The sequence below is a fragment of the Aricia agestis genome, chromosome Z (assembly GCF_905147365.1).
Source record: "Aricia agestis chromosome Z, ilAriAges1.1, whole genome shotgun sequence".
In the NCBI taxonomy this organism is placed as follows: domain Eukaryota; kingdom Metazoa; phylum Arthropoda; class Insecta; order Lepidoptera; family Lycaenidae; genus Aricia; species Aricia agestis.
In genome coordinates this window covers 9,138,873-9,157,143 of record NC_056428.1, presented here as the reverse complement: position 1 = coordinate 9,157,143, position 18,271 = coordinate 9,138,873, and the positions used below count along the sequence as shown (strand labels likewise).

The 18,271-nt window shown below is 39.3% G+C and overlaps 3 protein-coding genes across 4 annotated transcripts; 1 reads left to right on the top strand and 2 right to left on the bottom strand.

Moving 5' to 3' along the window:
• Positions 1-3,037: 3,037 nt before the first annotated feature.
• LOC121738323 (cuticle protein 65-like) lies at positions 3,038-3,898 on the top strand. 2 transcript variants are annotated; one of them, XM_042130303.1, is made up of 2 exons: positions 3,038-3,314; positions 3,783-3,898. In XM_042130303.1, exons 1-2 carry the CDS (start codon positions 3,086-3,088, stop codon positions 3,836-3,838), a joined length of 285 nt encoding a protein of 94 aa, XP_041986237.1. In that variant the 5' UTR covers positions 3,038-3,085; the 3' UTR covers positions 3,839-3,898. The 2 variants fall into 2 exon arrangements, with proteins under 2 accessions (XP_041986237.1, XP_041986236.1); XM_042130302.1 differs by having other exon boundaries at positions 3,038-3,345; positions 3,712-3,898.
• Positions 3,899-9,687: 5,789 nt separating this feature from the next.
• Positions 9,688-10,745, bottom strand: LOC121738276 (cuticle protein 16.5-like). Its single transcript, XM_042130232.1, has 2 exons — positions 10,422-10,745; positions 9,688-10,256 (listed from the first exon to the last, which is right to left on the bottom strand). Exons 1-2 carry the CDS (start codon positions 10,696-10,698, stop codon positions 9,688-9,690), a joined length of 846 nt encoding a protein of 281 aa, XP_041986166.1. The 5' UTR covers positions 10,699-10,745.
• Positions 10,746-13,135: 2,390 nt separating this feature from the next.
• On the bottom strand, positions 13,136-14,201 carry LOC121738316 (cuticle protein 16.5-like). The gene is made up of 2 exons (XM_042130293.1): positions 13,878-14,201; positions 13,136-13,712 (listed from the first exon to the last, which is right to left on the bottom strand). The coding sequence occupies exons 1-2, from the start codon at positions 14,152-14,154 to the stop codon at positions 13,144-13,146; spliced, it is 846 nt and encodes a 281-aa protein (XP_041986227.1). The 5' UTR covers positions 14,155-14,201; the 3' UTR covers positions 13,136-13,143.
• Positions 14,202-18,271: the final 4,070 nt, after the last annotated feature.

Here is an 18,271-nt window from a genome sequence, read left to right as displayed (position 1 = left end):
CACTACCATATTATACCATGCATCGTCCTATGATTATGAGCCTTTTCATAGTCTTTTAGGTCGAGACTCGAGTTTGTCAAGCGATAATTGAAAAAAATCTATACTTAATATTATAAACCTGAAGCGTATGTTTGCTTGAATGCGCTAATTTCAGGAACTACAGGTCCGATTTAAAAACTTATTTCAGTGTTAGATAGCTCATTTATCGAGTAAGGCTATAGGCTATATTATATTATCACGATAAGACTAATACGACCGAAGAAACTCAGGAAAATGTGGAAAAAACGGGGAAAATATTAGAAAGGGTTTATCTCACGAACTACTGGAGCAATTTTTATGGCAATATTTGGCACATATATAGAGTAGGCCACGTAAAAGGAGTAAGTATTTATAGCTATTTTTATGGGAAAATGTACAGTTTCTGGAAAATTCCTAATTTACGCGGGCGAAGCCGCGCGGGACATCTAGTTTCATAAATAAGGACGCTATTAATATATATATATTATATAATAGCTTAAGATAAATCAATGAGACAGATATATGTAAAAAAGTAAGAAAAAAAAGATTTTTTAGGTTTTGTACAGCTGACACGGTTTTGCATAAAGTAGACCTCATAAAGTATCCTCGACTTACTGAAGGAAAGTAGTCAGTAATAAATAACAATTTTTGAATCTATCTCTTCTCCAGTCTTTTTGCAAACTTCTATTATAAGTTTAAAAAATTCAATTTAAAGATAAAAAATAAAAACATTCTAATCGAGTTTTCCTATAATATACGATTACTTTCTAGAAATTATTCCTTACCAGCAACACGAGTAGGTATACATTGATGCAATAACACAGGTTCAAGTATTTTGTGAATCATTTGTTAAACAAATTAAAAATAGTTTCTTCATGAAGGTATAATACTATTGCCTTATATTTTGACAGTTGATAATGTTACTCTTTCTTACTAACGATGCTGTAAGTTGAGTGAAAGAGGAAGCTCATATCGGTGTGTAAACGTCAAAAGCCTGTAATGTTATGTCCGACTCAGTAGAACATAACAAAGGAGTCGGTCTGCATATTTCATGTTTTAAAAGTGCTTAGTGAACGTTAAATGCAATATCTTGTTGGGTTTTGTGGTTCCGCTAAATAATAAACCATAAAAACGGCCAAGGAATGCCTCAAACACGTGGATTTAACATAACATACGTAAGTTTTCAACAACGTTTTTGGGCTTATCAATCGGTATTTTTTGTAAGTTAAAAAGAAAATTTATAAGTTTAATAATCGCTTAATCATGCTGTTTATGCCATTAGTGATAAAAATGTCACATCAAGTAATAATTTGGCTACAAATATAGCATAGATTTTTACGTGTGCTTTAGGGATGCACCTTGGTTGAAGTATATCGATAAAAATATTGTCATGGACTAAATGTTTTTTTTTCAGGATTTGAAAATGCTTCAAAATAGACGACGAACAGAAATATTTAGAAGCAAGTTTCATGCAAGTTTTTAATCCTTACTCCCTTAAGAAGGCATCACAATATTGGGATTATCATTTCAAACGTAAGTTTGAAACAATGATTTTATTGAAATAAAAAAGTTCTAACGGAGAGTAAAATGATCAACAACTCTTACACCTCCCCCCTGTAAGTAGTCAAATCGTTACATTGATTTACTTTTTGAAATTTATTTTTTAATACATACCAGACACAATAGATATTCAGTTGTTATGCGGCACCTGGGTTCCGCTTGGGGCTTGATGGGTTAATAATGGAAAACTTACATAAAGCATATTGCCCCTTATACAATATTATAATATGTATATATTTTATAGTATTAAGTACATTTAATGTCACTAAACCAACTATTTTTTTAGGTTTTTGGAATACTTCTAAAGAAAAGTTCAATATGATGGTGATGACGGAGGGACCTAAAATGAAGATATTATTATTTTTAAGTTTAGATTATAACCGAGTAATCTGGTGGTGAGATGGAGTGAGGAGGGATGGTTTAAGTGAGGAAAATCCCCCTTATCACTACCACCCTCAGGATACCCCCCCGTTAAGGAGACTGTTGTCAACTGTTTTCAGTATAATTCTCGAGGCATACTAAGGTTAGCTAAAGTTTATATTTTTATAATATGGATTTAAGTATTCAATACTCGTATGTACTCGCAGTCATTAATTGTAGATCAACCCACATTTTTTAAGTTATGGATGCCATTTTAAATGATCTAAAGAACATGACTGCATTCATATCGCAATACGTAATTTTTTGTAGCATGATACACAAATGCAGTTATTAAACAGAGTCCAATAATTATAAAGCAGACAACCTTCCCCGTAATCCATATTTAAAAATTGTTAATTTCATATTTTTTCATTTAAATCTTGACATGTCCAAATTTTGTAATGTGCAAAAAATGGAATAAATACTTTTTGAATATTGATACTAATAAACAAATTATTTTTAGTTTAAAGAAATGATCCTAGAGAAGAGGTTATAAATGGAAATGTCATTTATTTTTATATAAAATATTTAGCTATTCGTATAGGGGACTAAATAAGCAACAATATTTTTGTATGTTTATTTTCCTTACTTCAGTGTATTTAGCTATAATGGTACCTAATCAAACCCCATTTTTTTAATATTTTGCGATTATTGTGATGGTTAAAACGTATTTACTTATGTGAAAATGTTGAATGCGGCTATAAAATGTTTATAGTATAGACGTGGAGATGAATATATTATTATCTTTCATTTGAAACCAAAATATCCTCGCAGTGTGACTCCTAATTCTTTAAAAAGGTACCTGAAAATCGCTGACATTTGTGAAAAAATGTGATAGCGTCCTTAAGCATTAGCACTGCATACAGTTTAAAGTGAAAGTAGGGTTGATTAATAAAATATACTTCAAGGTCAATTCACCGTCGGTTACACCTGACATTGATTCTAACTTTACCGGTCAACGACATAACTAAGCGAGTAACTACATTTCCGTTTACTATAAATATGGCAGAGAGCGGGCCAAAAGTATCAGTCAGCCGTGTGGGTTTGAAGTGATCCAGTTCGTCAGACAGCACAGACCACGTTCGCAATGCAATCGCTGGTGGTGTTCCTCGCCGTGGCCGCCGTGGCGCGCGCCTCCCTCCTGCCGCTGGCGCAGCCCGCGCACCATCCCGCCATCGTCCTGGACCCTCACGGCCGCCCCCTGGACACCGCCGAGGTCATCGGCGCCCGCGCCCTCCACTACCAGGCTAAAGCCCTGGAACCCCACGGCCACATCGCTCACGCTGCCATCGCTGCCCCTATCGCCCACGCCGCCATCGCCCATGTCGCTCCCGCAGTAATCGCCGCCCCCGCCGCCGTGTCCCACCAGTCCCGCGTTGACATCAGCCATAGCCCGGCCATCGTGTCCCACGCCGTTCACGCTCCGGTCTATGCCTCCGCTCCCTCCGTCTCCGCGTGGGGCGCTCACGGCCTCAGCGGCCTCCACGCTTCGCCCCTCCTGGCTCACAGCCTCCACAAGCGCTCCCTGGGCCTGTGGGGATCCCACGCCGCCGTCGCCGCCCCCGTCGCCCACGCCACCGTGATCGCCGCCCCCGCCCACGCCGTGTCCCACCAGTCCCGCGTCGATGTGCACCACAGCCCGGCCATCGTGTCGCACGCCGTGGCCGCGCCCGTGATCTCGCACGTGGCCGCGCCCGTGGTCGCGCACGCGCTCCCCGCCGCCGTGTCCCACCAGTCCCGCGTCGACGTCCGCACCAGCCCCGCCGTGGTCGCCCACAGCGTGGTCGCCGCGCCCATCGCTCACGGCGTGCATGGTGTTCATGGTCTCCACGGATGGTAAACGGCAAGAACTGACGAACTACCAAAAATATAAATTTATATTAAAGTATTTAAAAGGAAACGAAATACATTTTTTATTATTCCCTAGTTTACCAAGCTCAGGTAAAAGACCCCTAGAGTTTACTTCGGAAAATGGATTGTGATTGATGATTAAAGGACCTACGAGGGCTGCCTTTTAAGTTCTGTCGCTTGTAAATTTCCCGCGATCATTGAAAAAGAAGCCATATGAGATTTTAATCTCATTGTATTTGGGTTTTAAAAACAAGAGAAATTATTCATATTGGTCGAATAGTCTTATTGTATCGTCTATTGAAAGGTGACCAGTCGGTTGTAAAAATGGAAATGTTACAGGAAAATTTCTGTGCGATAATTTTTTACAACTAACGAAGTGGATTATCGCGACTTCGGCGTTTTGAGATCACTTCTGTACTTAGTGATGCAGGACCATGTCTTAGGATTATAGAACGCTGGCATTTAGAAGTTTAACTCAGTGACCAGCCACGTGATGATCGTCGAAAAACCGTCGTAACGCAAGAGAATATTGAAGCCGTGCAGCAGCTAATCCTCGAAGACCGTTATGTGATATATAGCGAAATAGAGGCATCTATGGGCATTTCAGGGACCACTGTCCAAAAAATCTTGCACGAAAAATTTGGAGTAAAAATTGTGATTTCTCTTAAGATACCTTGTTTGCTTAGCGACGACCAAAAACAGCCCGTGTTAGTTTTTGTCGCAAAACTCTGCAGCGAGTCAAAGCACGTTTATCGTTTGCTCAATGGTGACGAGTTTTGGATATATGCTTATGATCCAAATTCTAAGCAGCAGTCTACTGTCTGGCTTTTCTAGAATGAGCCAAAATCGACCAAAGTCATGGACTCACAGAGCACTTTAAAAAAAATGTTTGCCTCCATTGCGACAAAGGGTGGTCACATCGCCACTATTGTACCCGAAGATTGTAAATCGGTTACCGCTGACTGGTATACCACAGCTTGTTTGCCACAAGTCATCACCGAATTTCGAAAAAAACGATTCAAGACGTCGTATGTTCCTGGCCATGACAACGCATGTTCGCATACGAGTATCGCCGGTCAAAGAAAGATGTATTTGTGAACCCAAAACGTTGAAATTTTAGATCATCCGCCTTACAGCCCTGGCTTGAGCCCTAAGGATTTTAATAAGTTCCACAAAATTAAGCAAAGTCTTTGTGGCCAACGTTTAAGCTCACCTGTAGAAGCTGTTTACGCTTAAAAATCGGTCATTTTGACTACCCAACTTCAGACTGAAATAAATGTTTTAAAAACTGGTTTGAACGCATGCAAAAGCATTTTAAATATTGCGAAGAATTCTTGAAAAAAACAATAAATGTTGATAATCGATTAGATTGCCTGTATTTATTCCAAACGACAAAACTTAAAAGGCAGCCCTCGTATTATAATTCGTTTTGCTAAAAGGTACAATAACATATAAAATATGGAGGCATCTAGTTTGTTATGTATTTGTTCAATAGCAAATTTTAATTTTGATACAAAATATATTAGGTTCTTATTTAAATATGTAATTTTCTTCGTGTTTTATCGAATACCGAGCTAAGCTCGGTCAAATAGCTAGTATTTAATTAATCAAAGTATGTACCATTGTTATCGATGCATTTTTGACATCTTAAGGGTAGTTCATTGATTTCTTTACTAAAATAAACGCAGGGACGAGAGTCAATAAATTATTTGAATGCGGTTTGGACTGCCACATCGGAGTTGAATTTTTTGCCTTGTAGGAAGCTATCCAAATTCCGAAAAATATGGTAATCTGTTGGAGCAAGGTCCGGGAAGTACGGTGAATGTCGCAGACATTCCAATTGCAGCTCCTCCAGTTTTGCGGCAGTCTGTTGTGCAGTGTGTGGTCTAGCGTTGTCCTGAAACATCAGTGGCCTAGAGCGTTTGACCAGCCTGGGTTGTTTAGTAGCTAGTTCTTCCATCATGGTTTGCAGTTGCTGACAATAGATATCTGCCGTAACCGTTTGGCCAGATTTTAGAAAGCTGTAGTGAAAGACATTGGCACTAGTCCACCAAACACTCACAAGTAACTTTTTCTGAGTCAATTTTCGCTTACGGCGGGATTTGGCTGATTCTTCAGGGGACAGCCATTGCAACGAACGCTTCCGATTGTCGTAAATGATCCATTTTTCATCACAAGTAATGATCCGATTTAAAATCCCGTCATTGTTATGTCGGTTGAGCAATGTAACGCAGCAGTCCTTTCAATTTTATCTTCCCAATTTGCTTCAAAAGTGGATTAAAGCAGTTTTATCACTTACACCGAAGCACTGCTGCTAGCTCTGAAGTGGTTTGCGATGAAGCGGCTTCTACATAGCCTTTAATTCTTCATTATTCATTATGGTCTCGGGTCGTCCACGGGGCTTGTTCTGAAGGTTGAAATTTCCAGAACGAAAACGTTGGAACCAAAACCGTACCGTGTTTTCTTTTGCGACACCAGCGCCATACACATTGTTAATTCTTCGAGTTGTTTCTGCAGCACTCGTGCCACGAACCACGGTAGAACTCATATCTATACTAATATTATAAAGCGGAAGAGTTTGTTAGTTTGTTTGTTTGTTTGAACGCGCTAATCTCAGGAACTACTACGAGTAGTTCGTAAATAAAGCGATATTTAAATTTTTCCATTATGCGATATGGACGACTCCAAAGAAAAAATAATCAAGAAAAAACAAATAAATGACTGTTTTGGAAACTCATATACTTATACCAAATAAATGAATATATAAATTTAAATTTTGAATTCTTAACCAAAGAGGAGATATTTGAGATCACAGTGGCCTGTACATTTGTACAACTAAACGCCAATCCTACTAGTCCTACTAATATTATAAAGGCGAAAGTTTGTTTGGATGTTTGGATGTATGGATGTATGGATCTTTGTTACTCTTTCACGCAAATACTACTGAACGGAATTTAATGAAACTTTACAATAAGCCTACTAATATTATAAAGGCGAAAGTTAGTTTGGATGTGTGGATGTATGGATGTTTGTTTCCCTTTCACGCAAAAACTACTGAACGGATTTTAATGAAACTTTACAATAATATAGCTTGTACATCAGAATAACACATATGCTTCAATTTTAACCGACTTTCAAAATGGGGGAGGTGTTGTCTTCGTTTTTTTATGTTCAACGATTACTCCGCCGTTTATTAACCGATTTTCAAAATTTTTCTTTTGGTATATAGGGTATCATACCAATTTAGTATTATATTCACAGAAGTGGTGATCTGATGAAGGATCCATAAGTAATCGAGGGAACTCCTCAAAATTTATAGCGAAACATGTAGTGACTTCGGTTTCGTGAGAAGTATACCAACAAGTTAGATTTTGCACCGGGGTATACCTTGTATACCGTGGCCTGGTTCGGAAGGTGCTGAGAGAACTCCTGATTCTTTATAGATACAAGTTTGGGAGTTTCGGCGTTGTTTTAAGAACGGAAAGCATATCCTACTATGCAAGTTACGTAAGTCTTTTAGGTCGAGACTCGAGTTTGTCAAGCGATAATTGAAAAAAATCTATACTTAATATTATAAACCTGAAGTGTATGTTTGCTTGAATGCGCTAATTTCAGGAACTACAGGTCCGATTTAAAAACGTATTTCAGTGTTAGATAGCTCATTTATCGAGTAAGGCTATAGGCTATATTATATTATCACTCTAAGACTAATACGACCGAAGAAACTCAGGAAAATGTGGAAAAAACGGGGAAAATATTAGAAAGGGTTTATCTCACGAACTACTGAAGCAATTTTTATGGCAATATTTGGCACATATATAGAGTAGGCCACGTAAAAGGAGTAAGTATTTATAGCTATTTTTATGGGAAAATGTACAGTTTCTGTAAAATTCCTAATTTACGCGGGCGAAGCCGCGCGGGACATCTAGTTTCATAAATAAGGACGCTATTAATATACGGTATATATTATATAATATCTTAAGATAAATCAATGAGACAGATATATGTAAGAAAGTAAGAAAAAAAAGATTTTTTAGGTTTTGTACAGCTGACACGGTTTTGCATAAAGTAGACCTCATAAAGTATCCTCGACTTACTGAAGGAAAGTAGTCAGTAATAAATAACAATTTTTGAATCTATCTCTTCTCCAGTCTTTTTGCAAACTTCTATTATAAGTTTAAAAAATTCAATTTAAAGATAAAAAATAAAAACATTCTAATCGAGTTTTCCTATAATATACGATTACTTTCTAGAAATTATTCCTTACCAGCAACACGAGTAGGTATACATTGATGCAATAACACAGGTTCAAGTATTTTGTAAATCATTTGTTAAACAAATTAAAAATAGTTTCTTCATGAAGGTATAATACTATTGGAGGGAGCCTTATATTTTGACAGTTGATAATGTTACTCTTTCTTACTAACGAACTACTTACTCGCTCGTTATAGGATTTTTAAGTTATCACATGAAAGAAGATGTGCTCCTTTCCTGCGAGGAACGTCGAAATGCTTACATCAGTGCTGTTATGTGTTCCACGGTAATGCTAAAAATTGACCACCTTCAAGTATTAAAGCTTAAGAGTCAATCATTAGATATGAATTTGATAATCGACTCAGAACTCAGAAGTGTTTACGTTACGTTGTCCACCTTTAGAACTAACGAAGCCACAAAGAAAAAATATTAAGGAGATAGAGAATGAGTGCTAAGCTAAGTACCTACAGAAAAGTAATAACGTGACTTGAAAAGAAAAGAAAAATAAAACCAAAAAAAAGAAATGAAATCCCACCAAAACATGAAATGTAAAAGGAGCCAAGCAAAATGTTGCATAGCCATTCATAGCCATACAATACTTCTGCCGTAAAAAGTTTTCAGATCACATTCAAGCCAAGCCTTCAACTGATTTTGTAATTTAAATCAACATTCAGTAATCGTATCAATAGATTTCTTTATTTTATAGTGGCTTGGCAATGAGCACTAGAGAAATAATCAGGGACTAATTGGATTTATTGGGTACCATGAACCATCGGCCACATGCGTCGTTAATTTGTTACAATATACTAAAACACTTTACGCTTGCCATCTGTGTAAGTATGAACTCCTCCGATTATGCAGTTTTATATTTGTTTCTCTTGTGCTCATTGCTAGGCCACTGTAATAATTATAAAATAAAGAAATCTATTGATACGATTACAGAATTTTGATATAAATTACAAAATGAGTTGAAGGCTTGGCTTGAATGTCATCTGAAAACTTTTTACGACAGAAGTATTGAATGGCTATGAATGGCTATGCAACATTTTGCTTGGCTCCTTTTACATTTCATGTTTTGGTGGGATAAAATATTTATCATTTTATTATCAGCTCGGTGAAGGTCGATTTAAGTTCGGATCTTCTACTACAATATTAATGCCATTATTTTTAACGTCGCATTAAAATCACAAGTCTTATATTCTATGATTGAAAAATTTGACGATTAAAAAATTTTAACAGCTCGTCATTTATCCTAAACTGTTTATTCGTAAATTCCAATATATTAGGTTGGGGAAAAGTTTCTTCGCATTTTATATAAAAATTCAAAAAGTTTTTTTATAAAGTTTATTGACAATAATTGACTAAAATATTTTTATTCTCTTATTTTGTGCCATACATTTAGTCTTTACTAATAATTTTTCTCTGCCTATCTAACTTTTTCTTAATATGTTTAAAGGATGTCTAAGAGGATTAAAATACATGTCGTATGTTATAATATCAATAATTTATTTTTATATACAGTAATATGCATAATATATACAATTTTCATTATTGAAAAATTTGGTAGTTCGTCAGAATCACCGTTTACCAGCCGTAGAGGCTGTAGGCGTTAATCGGTGCGTAAGCGGCAGAGTGAACGACTGGGGCGGCCACGACGCTCTCAGTGACCACGGCGGGGCTGGACTTGTAGTCGACGCGTGACTGGTGAGACACGGCAGATGGAGCGATGGCGTGAGCGACCACGGGGGTGGCCACAGCGTGAGCGACGACGGGAGCGGCGAAGGTGCGGGCGACCACGGGGGCGGCCACGATTTTCTCGGAGACGATAGCGGGGCTCGACTTAATGTCAACACGGGACTGGTGGGACACGGCGGACGGGGCGATGGAGTGGGCGACGACCGGGGTGCTGTAGGCGACGGGTCCGAGGTAGCCCAGGGAGCGCTTCTTCAGAATGTGTCCGTGGAGTCCGTAAGCGTAGGGAGTGTAATAGGGGGAGGAGTAAGTCACGGCGGGTCCAGCTACGAAGCTCTCGGAGATCACAGCGGGGCTCGACTGGACGTCGACGCGGGATTGGTGGGTCACGGCAGAAGCTCCGACGGCCTGAGTGACGACGGGAGCGGCGACGGCGTGAGTGACCACGGGAGCGGCGACGGTGCGGGCGACCACGGGGGCGGCCACGGTGTGAGCGACCACGGGGGCGGCCACGATTTCCTCGGAGACGACAGCGGGGCTCGACTTGTATTCGACGCGGGACTGGTGGGACACGGCGGACGGGGTGATGGAGTGGGCGACGACCGGGGTGCTGTAGGCAACTGGTCCCAGGTATCCCAGGGAGCGCTTCTTGAGGAGATGGGCGTGGCCCCAGAACGGAGACGCGGCCAGGTAAGGAGTAGAGTAGGATTCACTGATAACGGCGGGGCTGCTGCTGATGTCCACACGGGATTGGTGGGATACGGCGGAGGGTGCGACCACTGCTGGGACGGAGTAGGCGTATGGAGAGAGGGCGGCGTATCCATATCCGTAGGGCTCCGCCAGCGGCAGGAGGGAGGCGCGCGCCACGGCGGCCACGGCGAGGAACACCACCAGCGATTGCATTGCGAACGTGGTCTGTGCTGTCTGACGAACTGGATCACTTCAAACCTACACGGTTGACTGATACATCTGATCCGTAATCCTTCGTATATATACTTAACGGAAATGTTTTGGCGCAATTTGGCGACAAATGATTCGCGGTAATGTTCAACGTAGCGGCCTTCAAATGAGTCATTATAACAGGACCAAAAGTAATAAATCTGTAATGAGGATCAATAAAATAAAAATTAATCTTGACGTAGTATGTAGAGTGGGTTAATACAATTATCATTAATCACTGCCTAATACCAGTTTCAGCGAGGTTTCTAGATCTTGCTTTTGTTTAAGCATTGTAGTTACCGCGCGCACACCATACTAGGAAACTAATGCCCGTTTTCACCATCCACCACCTAAATAGAATTATCCCTTAGCGGCCAGTAAGAGTACGGTCAATCTCTTTGACGACCTCTGTGGCTCAGTGGTGAGCGCGTTGGTAGCTCAAGCCGGGGGTCGCGGGTTCGAATCCCGCCGACAGTTGAGTATTTTCTGAAATTTTCAAAAACCTCACTGTTACCATTATGGATATAGAGCAAAAAAAGGGGAAAAAATCGTGTTTGTTGTATGAGGCCCCCTATTAATAATTTATTTTATTTCAATTGGACTATTAGCTTTTATAACGACACCAGAAATACATAATTTGTGAAAATTGCAACTATCTAGCTATTTTGGTTCTCGAGATCCAGCCTGGTGACATACGGATAGACGACGGACAAACAGCGAAGACTTATTAATAATAGGGTGCTTTCATCCTTTGGGCAGGAAAACCTAAAAATTGAAAAATAATGGAAAAATATAATACTTTATCAAATACTTAAGAAAAGATTTTTATGTTTGTAACTTTGCAAGAACAGTATGAGTTTCGACTGCATATTTGTTTTACGTACAAAAGGCTTTTATGTACTTAATGAATTAGTATTAATTAAATAAAAAAAGTATTAACAACGTTAAGAATGAAATAATAATTAAATTTGACTTAAATATAAATGTAATCAGTACACTCCTTACTCGCTCGTTATGGGATTTTTAAGTTATCACATGAAAGAAGATGTGCTCCTTTCCTGCGAGGAACGTCGAAATGCTTACATCAGTGCTGTTATGTGTTCCACGGTAATGCTAAAAAATTGACCACCTTCAAGTATTAAAGCTTAAGAGTCAATCATTAGATATGAATTTTTTAATCGACTCAGAACTCAGAAGTGTTTACGTTACGTTGTCCACCTTTAGAACTAACGAAGCCACAAAGAAAAAATATTAAGGAGATAGAGAATGAGTGCTAAGCTAAGTACCTACAGAAAAGTAATAACGTGACTTGAAAAGAAAAGAAAAATAAAACCAAAAAAAAAAAGAAATGAAATCCCACCAAAACATGAAATGTAAAAGGAGCCAAGCAAAATGTTGCATAGCCATTCATAGCCATACAATACTTCTGTCGTAAAAAGTTTTCAGATCACATTCAAGCCAAGCCTTCAACTGATTTTGTAATTTAAATCAACATTCAGTAATCGTATCAATAGATTTCTTTATTTTATAGTGGCTTGGCAATGAGCACTAGAGAAATAATCAGGGACTAATTGGATTTATTGGGTACCATGAACCATCGGCCACATGCGTCGTTAATTTGTTACAATATACTAAAACACTTTACGCTTGCCATCTGTGTAAGTATGAACTCCTCCGATTATGCAGTTTTATATTTGTTTCTCTTGTGCTCATTGCTAGGCCACTGTAATAATTATAAAATAAAGAAATCTATTGATACGATTACAGAATTTTGATATAAATTACAAAATGAGTTGAAGGCTTGGCTTGAATGTCATCTGAAAACTTTTTACGACAGAAGTATTGAATGGCTATGAATGGCTATGCAACATTTTGCTTGGCTCCTTTTACATTTCATGTTTTGGTGGGATAAAATATTTATCATTTTATTATCAGCTCGGTGAAGGTCGATTTAAGTTCGGATCTTCTACTACAATATTAATGCCATTATTTTTAACGTCGCATTAAAATCACAAGTCTTATTTTCTATGATTGAAAAATTTGACGATTAAAAAATTTTAACAGCTCGTCATTTATCCTAAACTGTTTATTCGTAAATTCCAATATATTAGGTTGGGGAAAAGTTTCTTCGCATTTTATATAAAAATACAAAAAGTTTTTTTATAAAGTTTATTTACAATAATTGACTAAAATATTTTTATTCTCTTATTTTGTGCCATACATTTAGTCTTTACTAATAATTTTTCTCTGCCTATCTAACTTTTTCTTAATATGTTTAAAGGATGTCTAAGAGGATTAAAATACATGTCGTAAGTTATAATATCAATAATTTATTTTTATATACAGTAATATGCATAATATATACAATTTTCATTATTGAAAAATTTGGTAGTTCGTCAGAATCACCGTTTACCAGCCGTAGAGGCTGTAGGCGTTAATCGGTGCGTAAGCGGCAGAGTGAACGACTGGGGCGGCCACGACGCTCTCAGTGACCACGGCGGGGCTGGACTTGTAGTCGACGCGTGACTGGTGAGACACGGCAGATGGAGCGATGGCGTGAGCGACCACGGGGGTGGCCACAGCGTGAGCGACGACGGGAGCGGCGAAGGTGCGGGCGACCACGGGGGCGGCCACGATTTGCTCGGAGACGATAGCGGGGCTCGACTTGATGTCAACACGGGACTGGTGGGACACGGCGGACGGGGCGATGGAGTGGGCGACGACCGGGGTGCTGTAGGCGACGGGTCCGAGGTAGCCCAGGGAGCGCTTCTTCAGAATGTGTCCGTGGAGTCCGTAAGCGTAGGGAGTGTAATAGGGGGAGGAGTAAGTCACGGCGGGTCCAGCTACGAAGCTCTCGGAGATCACAGCGGGGCTCGACTGGACGTCGACGCGGGATTGGTGGGTCACGGCAGAAGCTCCGACGGCCTGAGTGACGACGGGAGCGGCGACGGCGTGAGTGACCACGGGAGCGGCGACGGTGCGGGCGACCACGGGGGCGGCCACGGTGTGAGCGACCACGGGGGCGGCCACGATTTCCTCGGAGACGACAGCGGGGCTCGACTTGTATTCGACGCGGGACTGGTGGGACACGGCGGACGGGGTGATGGAGTGGGCGACGACCGGGGTGCTGTAGGCAACTGGTCCCAGGTATCCCAGGGAGCGCTTCTTGAGGAGATGGGCGTGGCCCCAGAACGGAGACGCGGCCAGGTAAGGAGTAGAGTAGGATTCACTGATAACGGCGGGGCTGCTGCTGATGTCCACACGGGATTGGTGGGATACGGCGGAGGGTGCGACCACTGCTGGGACGGAGTAGGCGTATGGAGAGAGGGCGGCGTATCCATATCCGTAGGGCTCCGCCAGCGGCAGGAGGGAGGCGCGCGCCACGGCGGCCACGGCGAGGAACACCACCAGCGATTGCATTGCGAACGTGGTCTGTGCTGTCTGACGAACTGGATCACTTCAAACCTACACGGTTGACTGATACATCTGATCCGTAATCCTTCGTATATATACTTAACGGAAATGTTTTGGCGCAATTTGGCGACAAATGATTCGCGGTAATGTTCAACGTAGCGGCCTTCAAATGAGTCATTATAACAGGACCAAAAGTAATAAATCTGTAATGAGGATCAATAAAATAAAAATTAATCTTGACGTAGTATGTAGAGTGGGTTAATACAATTATCATTAATCACTGCCTAATACCAGTTTCAGCGAGGTTTCTAGATCTTGCTTTTGTTTAAGCATTGTAGTTACCGCGCGCACACCATACTAGGAAACTAATGCCCGTTTTCACCATTCACCACCTAAATAGAATTATCCCTTAGCGGCCAGTAAGAGTACGGTCAATCTCTTTGACGACCTCTGTGGCTCAGTGGTGAGCGCGTTGGTAGCTCAAGCCGGGGGTCGCGGGTTCGAATCCCGCCGACGGAACAAAAAGTTTTCAATGTTCCCGGGTCTGGATGTGTATTAAATATGTGTATGATATAATAAAAATCTTAAATATATGTATAGTATAAAAGTATTAAATATATTTCCGTTGTCTGGTACCTGTAACACAAGTCCTTTAGGTACTTAGCACGGGGCCAGACTGACGTGGTGTGAAGCGTCCATAGATATTATATTATTATTATTATTAATCTCTTAACGTATTACCAACGCTTATTATGTCACCACTCACCTGAGTCCTTAGGTTAGTTTCAATAGTTATAATCATTGGTAAAACTTTGTGAAAGCACGCATACGTAAGTAAGCCTGTTATGTGTATTACAATAAAAAAATATAACTCCTACGAAGCTTTCGGCCTTGATAAATCAAGTGATCCGTTTATCACGGCCGAAAGCTTTAACTCATATTTAAATTTTGTTATTTGTGATTATAACAAATAATTGAAAATATTTTTGGTTAGAGGGTTAAAAAGTTTCAAAAGCTGGGGTTAAACCCGCGTTTCTTTCTATGTAACGATATATCATAATATGATAATAGAAAGCTTAAAAGCTATCGGTAAGTATCGGACAGAGATGAATATTAATTACTTAATTGTAATTAATAAAGAGTGATATAAGCCCCCGTACATTATCTGTCAAACTCTTCATTTAAATACAGTTAAGTAATAAATATTCGTCTCTGAGTGCGACAGTAAATAATTCAAAGTTACAATTATCCCTTTACGTGAATGATCTATCATAGTTATTTATTAAGCAGTTCACACACGGCAGCTATAACGTAAAGATGTACATTATAGCTGCCGTGTGTGAAGCCCTTTACGCAAAACGCAGCATATTATAAAATTGAACTTCAATAAAAAAATTATAGCTTTTAAATCTACATAAATAGCTTCAGGCATTGTATAGTGTCGCAGTACTAATAAAGGCGTGGTAGTTTTTTGCGGGGTCTAATATTGAGTATTTTTTGTATGTTGTTTGTTCAAGTCCATTTCCTTACCGGTAGTCATGTTAACCTTCATTAAAATATTTTATTAGATTTTCTCCATAGGTATAATTGGATGAGGCATATCGAGGCAAAAAGCATTTACTTCGTCTATCAAAATACGTATAAATAACAGCTAAAGTAGTAGTAACGGCTGAAGTCTCGAAGAAACCAGCGGGCAGCGGGGCGGGAGCGACGCGGCGCGTGACAATGTAGATTTATATGGACATGCCACAAAACCGAGCGGCGTACTAGATGGCTTATCCATATTATAAATAAGCCTACGGATAATATCATTCAGCTGAGTCGGTACAATGTCTTCATGTAAATTAAAATGAGCATTTTTAAATACACAGGGTGTAACAAAACAAAGTGATATAATATTATTAAAACATTGTGTGTGTGTAAGAGCCTCCTTAGAGAGTATAGAGTTCACTGTGAAAGTAGCAGCGCTGAAAGAGTATTTTTTTTAATTTTTGTGTGGCAATGCGCCCGCGTCACGAGTTTAAACAATAATTTAAAATGTCTGTATAAAGGCCTCATTATGTCAATCGAATAATAAAAGAAAATGTTTAAAGAGCTTCTACAAACTGAGCGGATTCGGTACGAACTTCGATTTGTATAGAGTTCACTGTGAAAGTAGCAACGCTAAAAGCGTAACTTCGTCTATCAAAATGTATGATTAAGCGTTCGATAAAATAAAGTCGACATTCGACTCATGTTATGTCAATTCCATATATTTTGCTCGTTGATTCTATAAAAAAATCGGCCAAGTGCGAGTTGGACTCCCATGAAGGGTTCCGCAGCAGCAATAAGGTTTATTTTTATGAACTTATAAGGTTTTAAATTTATTTTTATATTTCAGTTGATATCATGAAAGTTAAATTAAGATTTACTATCATACATGACGAATTTATAAGGGTTCCGTTTTTTGCTATTTGACTACGGAACCCTAAAAAGCGATAAAGAACGTCTTGGCTAGGGGCTTTGGACATACATTTCAAACCATATGACCTGAAAAATACTACAAGGCAGTGTTACATCTCAACATATTGCTTTAGTTATGCAATTTAGACGAATTTCCAGCCTTTATATATTATATGAAACAAAAGCAATTAATATTATGTTGACATTTTGCCGCATCCATTTTCAAACATTTGCATACATTAAATTCAAAAGTCACATAATATAGTAGATAATGTTTTAAGATAATGTATGCAAATATTATACGATATGTTTAATTAGAGTAATATAGATAATATTTTAATAACCTAGACACGATCCAGGAAGTCGAAAACCAGATTTTTACTATAAATACGAGATCTAAATGAGATTTGTAGTAGTGGTCGTGCGACTTATAGAGTAGTAGTAGAGGAAATTGATTTAATTATTTACTAGATTATTAATAGCTAGATGACGAGAGCAACTGAGATGCACAGAAATTCGTTCGAATCGCATCGTACATTTTTTGGGACAAAATTTTCCTTTGTCCTTTATCGAGACTCAAACTATCTCCATGGCTAATTGCATAAAAATTAGTACGACGGTTTGAGCGTGAAGAGGTGACAGACAGACAGACAGCCACACGCACTTTTCCATTTATTATATTCGTATGGATAATAAATGTAAGTATGTTACAATATACCGATGCTGTGTAGTTCCTTAACTCCTATTGGCTTTTTTTAACTCTCAAGGTCACAGTGCAAAATGGTGTTTAAAACTGAACTTTATTTACTACATACACATTAATTTGACAGACGTAAGGGTTGGCGACGTCGCCCATGGACACTCGCAACATCAGAAGAGCTGCAGGTGCGTTGCCGGCCTTTTAAGAGGGAATAGGGGAGGTTAAGGAAGAGAATAGGGAAGGGTAGGGAAGGCGCAAGCGCTGTTTCACGCCGGTTTTCTGTGAGCCCTTGGTATTTCTGCGGCCGACCTATTCGTGTCGAAGCATGGCTTTACCACGTAGATATCCATAGAGTACGTCACACGATTTTCATGATTTTTAGACCCCACCTTCCCCCTTTTGTCACAGGTGGTCACATTGTGAGACCCCCCCCCCAGTGTGACGTCACAAATTTCCAATTTTGCATCTAAAAATTAAAGCCACATCAAATGAAATAAACTATTTTATTCCAAAAATATACTTAAGCTCCAAATAAAACACTCATTATAATATTTTTTTTTTTATTTCACGTTTTCATCATTACTATGAATTCATTGTGTAATTATTGTAAAGTAAAATATGTGTGAAGTGATTTACGAAAAATTATAATTAATTTCACGAGTAATTTAGAATTATACGTCCTTAGCCTGGTATGTGTTTGTCGTGGGAAAGCTTTGTGATGGCGTGTCGAAGGCTTTAGTCATCATCATCAGCAATAACGTGCAGTAAAGCTCCTGCTTGACCAGTATCAAAATATTGTCTATGAGTGAGAATATAGATAACACAATGAGGAGGTAGTAGGTAGCTCAATATCTTATATCTTTAAAAGAGCAATTCTTGTATATATATAAATGGAATCTCGGAATCGGCTCCAACGATTTTCATAAAATTTTGTAAGTATATATCTTATATCTTTAAACGAGCAATTCTTGTATATATATA

Bases quoted from the DNA above. Each gene is read 5' to 3' on its own strand.
- LOC121738323 (XM_042130302.1), top strand. From the start codon at position 3,086: ATGCAATCGCTGGTGGTGTTCCTCGCCGTGGCCGCCGTGGCGCGCGCC. The intron at 3,346-3,711 runs CCCCGCCGCCGT...CGCGCACGCGCT, and splicing joins GCTCCCGCAGTAATCGCCGC to CCCCGCCGCCGTGTCCCACC.
- LOC121738276 (XM_042130232.1), bottom strand. From the start codon at position 10,698: ATGCAATCGCTGGTGGTGTTCCTCGCCGTGGCCGCCGTGGCGCGCGCC. The intron at 10,257-10,421 runs GACCAGTTGCCT...TGGTCGCCCGCA, and splicing joins GCGCTCCCTGGGATACCTGG to CCGTCGCCGCTCCCGTGGTC.
- LOC121738316 (XM_042130293.1), bottom strand. From the start codon at position 14,154: ATGCAATCGCTGGTGGTGTTCCTCGCCGTGGCCGCCGTGGCGCGCGCC. The intron at 13,713-13,877 runs GACCAGTTGCCT...TGGTCGCCCGCA, and splicing joins GCGCTCCCTGGGATACCTGG to CCGTCGCCGCTCCCGTGGTC.